At 40.0% G+C, this 8,347-nt stretch overlaps 1 protein-coding gene across 1 annotated transcript in view; it reads right to left on the reverse strand.

Moving 5' to 3' along the window:
* Nucleotides 1–5,452: 5,452 nt before the first annotated feature.
* The window catches only part of GTF2H1 (general transcription factor IIH, polypeptide 1, 62kDa), a 35,942-nt gene continuing 33,047 nt past the window's right edge, over nucleotides 5,453–8,347 (reverse strand). Inside the window, exon 14 of the mRNA XM_012654168.1 lies at nucleotides 5,453–6,481. Within this exon, the coding sequence (XP_012509622.1) occupies nucleotides 6,395–6,481 (87 nt within the window). The 3' untranslated portion in view covers nucleotides 5,453–6,394. The remainder of the gene's footprint in view (nucleotides 6,482–8,347) is intronic.

Below are 8,347 nucleotides of genomic sequence, written 5' to 3' on the forward strand. Positions count from 1 at the left end.
AGACTGAGGCAGGAGGATCACTTGAGCCCAGGAGTTTGAGGTTGCTGTGAGCTAGGCTGATGCCACGGCACTCACTCTAGCCCGGGCAAAAAGAGTGAGACTCTGTCTCAAAAAAAAAAAAAAAAGGCAATGAAGGCCCTTTGAATTCTTTTGAGGACCTAGCGCATAATGGACACTTAGTGGTACCAACAGCAGAATTCAAGCCTGTGTGGCCCCCCTAGAGGCTTCAGATCCAAGAATCCATCTCCTTCACTGCACTTCCGGAGAATGAAGCAGTTTTTCAGCCTCAGAGCCATCTGTGCTTTCAGCGTGTGGCCTGATAGAAATAAAATAGCTCTCCTGCTCTCCATTATTTATAGCAAGTAGAAGAAAAAGTTCCCAGGGAGACAGTGAGGATGGTAGGGAGTCAGAAGTCAAGAGTTTCCAGCTGCACAGATTTTGCATTCAAGAGCTATGTTTGAATCTTAGCTTTCCAATCCCAAGTTGGAGTCAGGGCCTTCAGGCAAGTTATTTCAACTCTCTAACCTCAGTTTATTCTTAAGTTCCATGAAGGCACAGACTGTCTATCCTGCCCAGCATCCAAGACGGTGCTTTTTAATGACCTGAGATTTTATAAAGAGAGGGCTATGGACTGATGCACAGTAGCTTAATAGCTAATTGTCGAATGAGTCCTAAGGATTAAATAAGAACGGTCACATAGCATGGCAAATATTTGGCAAACAGATCTACTAGATTAAGCACTCAAGTGCTTAATAAGTTAGACTTTTACTGATCTATTCATGTGACACAGAAAATGGATTGCTATCACATTTTAAAAGAAATTCCTTCTTGCTTAAGTTATAATTGTAATATTGCAACTGTCGTGATGCGAAACCACCATATTAAGGTCTAGGGACATGATAACTGAAGCCTGTTAGTGACCTTGTTTTGAAGTGCAAGTTTCAAGTTTCAGGGTTGCTCTCCTGCTAATTCAGCATATTCTCAAGGGGGTTTTCTTTTACCTCAAGTTTGATCCCAACCTCTATGTAAAGAAAAACTTTTAGCAAGTAGTTAAAAGATAATAGGACATGCTTTCCTTCCCACTTTCGCTCTCAAAATGGAACCTTATCAAACATAAAGTACGGAATGAAACAATAATTCCAAAAGGATTCTGGATTCTAATTTATAGTTAATTTATAGTATCCTTTCCACTTGCAGCTGACATTTGACCTATATTTTACATATTACACTCCAGGCAAGAACCCAGAGACATCCTCCTTATGTTCCCAAATTAGCGAAGAGAATTCATTTTGTCAATACTGCAACTGAAGTTGTGAAATCGGTCACAGGCAATTTTATTTTTTTTAAAAAAGCTCCTAATTTGGAGAATTCAGGGCACCACAACAAAGTTACTAATAATACATCTATTAATGATAATCCAAGAAAATCAGATTTGGGCATTTTTGGGAAAATAGAAGTACAGAAGAAAGTACTTTTATTGTTCTTTGAGGGTACTTTCTTCCATTTAGGTTTCTGAGGCTAAAGACTGAAATCAAAGAGGCTGCAACCTTTCACTGTGTGGCTCAGGGGAAGCCTGTGTCGGTATTAATTAAGCAAACACTCACATAGCACTCCGCATGCGCTGGACTCTGCTCCAAAGTGCCTTCCTTATAGACTTTATCCCAGTTATCCTCATAAGAACCCCATCTTACTCTGCTCCAAAGTGCCTTCCTTATAGACTTTATCCCGGTTATCCTCATAATATCTCTATCAGTTAAATGCTACTCCTGGGCCTATTTTGTAAATGAAGAAACAGGCGCAGATTACATAGTTTATAGCTAGTGAGTTGTGCAGCTGGGATTTGAGCCCAAACAGCCTAGGTCCAAAGTCTGTGCTGTTTAACAGCTCTGCTATACCATGTTTCTATGGCTGCAGAGGTGCTGATAAATTCTGGGAATGTCAGTCAGGACACTGTACTGTCTCTCCACTCCTTATTCTGTGGGTGTAAATGTTCGAGAGTGGGAAGGTTCTGGTTGCTATGTGTAACATCCTGAGGATTTGTATCCAGCCCAGGCATAACCTGTTTTTACAAATAAACCAGGTGCCAGAAATAGGATACAAATGGATAGGACCGAAATTCACAAAAATTTGGCTTGCAGAAATAGGGGCATTAATGGATTTTTCTCTAAGCAGATCAGCCCCCTTGTCAAGGGTTATCTTAAAGGGCATGTCCAGGAGCACAGGTATCTCTTTGTCAGAAAACATTTCAGGTTGCAGGTTGGAAAAATAATTTAAGTGCATAGAAAAATGGCCAGCAGAAAATGCACTGTTACCGCAAGAGAGTGAGACTTGGACATAAGAGTACAGAGATACTTTCTATTTTATATATTTCAGTAATATTCAAACCTCAGAAAAGAAAAAAGCCCATCAGTTGTGCTTTTTAAATAATTTTTTAGATGAATTAATATGGGCAGTAATATTGTATTTGTCATCCTTTTTCGCTGCTCTGTCCACCACTTAGCTACCTGGATCAGAGAGAAATTTTAGAGTAATAAAGGCTCGTGAACCCTAATTTTGACATCTAATGGGAGGACAAATCCAGTTAGATCATTCCTGTGACTGTAACTAGCATGAGTCTTGTTTAATTCAAGTGTTCAGTCTGTTTATCTTTAACGTAGTTGCTGATAGTTGGGTTTAAGTCTACCATCTTGCTATTTGTTTCTGTGACCAAAGATAAGTAAAATTTAAGTCGGAATTCATCTTGTATTTCAGCTTCAGCCCGCTCCTGGTATCAACCGTCCTAACAAGCACAGCAGGTTTCCAGGTGGCCAGAATATTGGTTTTTCATGTTACACTCTGTTGGAGGCTGAGGGTGGGAGTAGCTGGATCTCTGGCTCTACTTCAACAGCTACAATTCCACTTTGTCATATGTATGAGGGATTATGTGAGAAGATTGTATGCAAACAGGGTTTTGCAGTTACAACCCTGCAACCAACCACTAGATGGTCAGTTTCTTGTGTGATTTTAATACATACTCAAACAAGGAGATGGACCAAACTAAAGCTGATCACTCCTGAACCAGATTCTATCCAGCTCTGGATAATTTAACAGCTGAAAATAACTAAGACTTCCCTGGCATCAAGAACTAGGAGAACAGCTGAGTCTTGAAGGAGCTAAATTGGGAAAGGGCAGAGGTAATCCTGAGGAATCCCATGCAAGTCTTGACACTGTAGACAGCAAATCTAAGTTTAAAATGGGCAGCTCTCCATTCCAGGATACTTCAGCTCTAGAAACAGTACATGTTAACCAGCTCTAGAAACAGTACATGTTAACAGGAAATCACTTTCTGGATTAAGCCCTCAACCTGGATGAGTGGGTTTACCATTCTAGGTATACATGTTCAAATATTCTTGTTTTCCAGACTGAAGTGGTATTTATTACAAAGTACCCTATGCATTTTGTTATATAAGTCTAATGCAGACTAACACTACTGACCTTATTCTTTCCAGAAGAGCCTCATTCTCCTAAGGCAGGACATGCTTTCATCATATTACATTTTCCAGCCCTTTGAGCTAATGGGACCTACCAGGCAGACTAACCCAGTACGTGATTTGCCACAAGCACAGAATGGAATCAGAGGCAGGATTGACAGAGTAGTCAAAGAAAAAACTGGGCAAAAGAAGCCTGGGATGGGGAATAAAAGTTTCCAACTTCACAGACATCTCATCCCTGAACGACTGTAGAAGCCTTAGCAGTTATGGGTAAATCCCATCTCTGCCACTTACCGGCTGTGTGAATTAGGGTAAATCACTTAACTCTAAACCATTTCTAATCTGTAAAATAATCTGTACTATTTACCAGCTTTATTGGTTGTGAGAAGGAAGTGAGACACAGCAAGTGCTTGACACAGTGCTGGTTTATGGTTGCCCTCAATCACCATGGCGCTATTATTTCCCATAATGGGAAGGTGGGGGGCTATAGCAGGCCCCATATGGCTGCCGAAGTTCATTTTTAAAGGATTCCGAGGCTCGAATATTTCAAATGCTAACTAGACATGAAATTGAGAGCTGTCTGTGGTGAAATCATCCCTAATTCCTTCACTCCCTATGAGATTTGATCACAGACACCTTAGGAATGTCTTTATTCAATCTCTGCCTATTTACCAGGACTCGGTTTTAATTTGGACCTAGATTCCTGTGTGGATTATTCCAAAATCCTTCTAGGTTCTGGCCTTCCTGTCAGAATCTTTTATTTAAAATAATAAACAAAAAAACTCATAAAAATGACTTGCTCAAATTTTCTCCCAGGTCCTCCACGCCTAATGGGTGAGGTTTGAATTTCTTACCTTAGCATTCAAGGCCACTCACAGCCTGAATTAGATGGGTTTTCCGTCTTGTCACTCTCAACTCTCTAACAAATTCTTCCTGTTCTCTAACATTGGGGTTTTTCAAACCCTCACACCATCACGCTCTTCCCTCAGTCTAAAACAAATGACTTTCTTCTATCCCACAAAATCCTATTCGACCTTCAAGGCTTAGCTAAAGTCCTTTTTAATGAAGCCTACCCCAATTTCCCAAAGTTGTTTTTTCTTCCTTTAGGCTCCACATATATATCACTTAAATCTTTTTTTTTTTTTTTTTTTTGAGACAGGGCCTTCACAGGCTGCAGCCTCAAACTCCTGGGCTCAAGCATCCTCCTGCCTCAGCCTCCCAAGTACTTAGGACTACAGACGTGTGCCACCACACCTAATTTTTTAATTTTTTGTAGAAATGGGGTCTTGCTATGACCAGTTCAGGCTGGTCTTAAATTCCTGGCCTCAAGAGTCCTTGCATCTTGGCCTCCCAAAGTACTAGGATTACAGGTGTGACAGCACTCAACAGAGCATTTTATTTGTTATATCTGCCTTTCCCAGTAAGCATACTTTTCTATTTCAAACATTTTTCTATCTGCTCCACTCAGATATTATCATTGCTCAGAGTAACTGTGGTGATAACACATTTGAAAGCACTCTGTGAAACTAACATAAGGGATTACACCATTACTATACTGAAGGAGAGATGGAAAGACTACAGGTAGAAAATGATGTGGCCTCTTTCCTTTTACCAGTTCAAGGTTTGACTAGGTTTTGACCTGCTGAAGCCATTCTATGAAGGATAACCAGCTTGTTAATATGGCTTAAAATAGAGTGAGTAGTCCTCAAGCAGCCCACCCGAGTAAATCCACACATAATGAGAAACCACAAATGTGTTACATTAAAAGACTATGTATAAAAAGTTTTACTTTTTTTGTGTAATTTAATGCAAGACATCTAAAGTCTTAGATAAACAGTAAGTCGATCCTATTAGGAACAAAATATGGCACAGATTCCAGAAACAAGAACTTTTTTTTTGCATTTAGGCTTTTCAGTCACTATGCAATGATTATCGATTCGCCAAGAACAGTAACAGTCAAATACTAGAGAAAAGGAGATATCAGAAACATCTTTTATTTCTTCTAAAGAGGTGAAAATAAGTATTATATTTCTCACTCATAAGATTTTTAAACTCTTAAAAATGCAATTTTCTCTTTTCAAAGCACATGCCATCTTAAAAAAAAATTTTAGCAATGTACATTTGCACTCAAAGAAAAACATGCAGCGCCATTGTCTTCTGACAAAATTCTGCATAAAAAACCCCACATGACTTTCTGCAAATATGTTCCCTCTTTATTATTTAGGGACTCCAAACCACAAACATTCAGTGCAATATTTATTGTTTCTTATTTCCGTAGGAAACACAGGAGTAACGATGTCTTCTGACTACAACTGTTTCCTGATGGTTCAACAACAGTCTCCCTCTGCTTTATTTTAAAGTACTCTCTTTAACTTGCTGATGTAAGGTACAACTAGAATTCAGGAAAACTTGAGGATCCAAGTGGAAGATGGAGGATGGAGGAGAAATACTTAAGTTCTACCCTGTGCCATCAACTTATGAAAAAAATTTACACAGAAAAAAAATAAACCAAAAAAACCTCAGATTTTATCAATGCACCCTTTTAAAAAAGTGTTTTTTTTTTAAATTTCTGAAAGCAGCTTAATGTGAATCAAAAGCAGTTCCTGAGTAACTGCAATAAACAGTCTTTTTAAATATATATATGCATATATATACACACATACATATATATATATATTTGCAACTTAGCTCATTTTGGTTCTGCCTTAATTTACCTCCCTAGTATTTAGTTGAATCACAGTCTTTTCCTTCCTTTCAGTTCCCGATGTGCAAGTACAATAGCATCAGCTCTGGGAGTTGGCATGGTGCAGATGTTTCCTTCCACGCCTGTGTGGTCATCTGCATGTCTGTCAGGCCAGGTTTCCAGAGTTGCTGCAGGTCTTAGCTCTTTCAATCTTACAAAACCTGTGAGCGCCATAACCACTTCACGTCTTCTTCATCAAGCGCCGTGACTGCCAGGTGTGGAGCTTGTTGTAGGCCGTCTGGAGCATCTCTTCTATGTGACTTACCAACTAAGAAACAAAGCAAGACACTTAACACCTGGGCAAAGGCAAGGGAAGTTAATGCTGCTGACCCAAATCTGGCAAATACTTCAGAGTGTAGTTTCCAAACTCATCTGTATTTCCCCAGTCAATGAGGCCACATGCATGCCCTCTGCAAAGGTGTCATCAGACACATTTTGTATGGAAAGGCAAGAAAGATGTTAGGGTGCAGTGAAGAGGCTGGACATTTTACCTGCTTTTTCTGGGCTATAGTGTCTGCCCTGTCATTAACCAACAATACAACAACATCAAAGTCATGACTGTGCTCTAGACCTCAGTTTCTTCTGTCAAATGAGGGGGCTGACCTAAATTGGTGATTTTTAAATTTAAACACTGGTCTGCTAAGGTCAAGATGGTGGTATCAACATCTTTACAGAAAATTTGAAAAATGCCTCACACCCCCAACCCTACTCCCCTAAAGATTCTGATTCAGTAGACCTGGAATGAGACGCAGGAATCTCTGATTTTCAAAAGCTTCTGCAGTTAATTCTGTACAATTTTGTGAAGCACTTTTCTATTTTACTCCATCATTTCAGTATTTCAATATAACTCAGTATACTGAAAATCAGTAGATTATAGAAAACCCAAATGGTTTCAGTACTTTCCATAATGTGCTATATTACATTTTGGGTTAGGACTATAGATCTTTTTTTTTTTCTTGAGACAGGGTCTTGCTCTGTTGCCTGGGCTAGAGTGCAGTGGTGCCATCATAGCTCACTGCAACCTCCAATTCTTGGGCTCAAGCAATCCTCCTGCCTTAGCCTCCCAAGTACCTGGGACTACAGGCGCATGCCATCATACCCGGCTAATTTTTTTTCTATTTTAGTAGAGACAAGGGTCTCACTCTTGCTCAGGCTGGTCTCAAACTCTTGACCTCAAGTGATCCTCTCACCTCCCACCTCCCAGAGTGCTAGGATTACAGACATGAGCCACTGTAACCGGACAGGACTATAGATCTTTAAATGGATAAGAATTTTGCCCTCATCATTGATATAACTAGACATCAACAAGATCACAGCGCCTTATTTTTTTTTAAGGGACAGGGTCTCACTATGTTGCTCAGGTTGGAGTGCTGTGCTACAGCCTCAAACTCCTTGACTCAAGCAATCCTCCTGCCTCAGCCTCTCAAGTAGCTGGGACTATAGGTGTAGTCCCATACTCAGCTCACCTTGAATCGTGAGGTAGAAGTCTTTGGGATATGCTTCCTTGGAGATGGACAGTATTTATGTGGCTGGAAATAAAGCCTTGTAGTCTGCAAGTCAATTCTGGGAGAACAGTGATGAAGATCAGGAAGTCCTAAATTCTTTTAGGATGTCAATGACTTGAATCCAAGAGGTACAGAGTCAAAAAAAAAAAAAAAAAATCCCCCTATTTGTCACACCTGTTATTACTGGGAATAAGGGAGACACCTGTAGTTTTTTTTTTTTATTGGCTCTGTCTGAAAACTCTACTGATCCTGCTTGATGGGCAGCAGTGGCTCTATAGTACCAATGAGAAGAGATGGGCCGGTCGAGGTGGCTCATACCTGTAATCCTAGCACTCTGGCAGGCGGAGGTGAGAGAATACTTCAAGTCAGGAGTTCAAGACTAGCCTGAGCAAGAGTGAGACCTTGTCTCTACCAAAAACAGAAAAAATTAGCCAAGTGTGGTGGTGTGTACCTGCAGTCCCTGTTTGGAGGCTGAGGCAGGAGGACTGCTTGAGTCCAGGAATTGGAGGTTGCACCGAGCTATGATCACATACCATTGCATTCTACTTGGGGCAACTGAGTAAGACTCTGTTACCAAAAAAAAAAAAAAAAAAAAAATAAATCGATAGATAAATAAATAAAAATAAAAT

Source organism: Propithecus coquereli, unplaced genomic scaffold, assembly GCF_000956105.1.
Source record: "Propithecus coquereli isolate 6110/MARCELLA unplaced genomic scaffold, Pcoq_1.0 Scaffold44, whole genome shotgun sequence".
Lineage (NCBI taxonomy): Eukaryota > Metazoa > Chordata > Mammalia > Primates > Indriidae > Propithecus > Propithecus coquereli.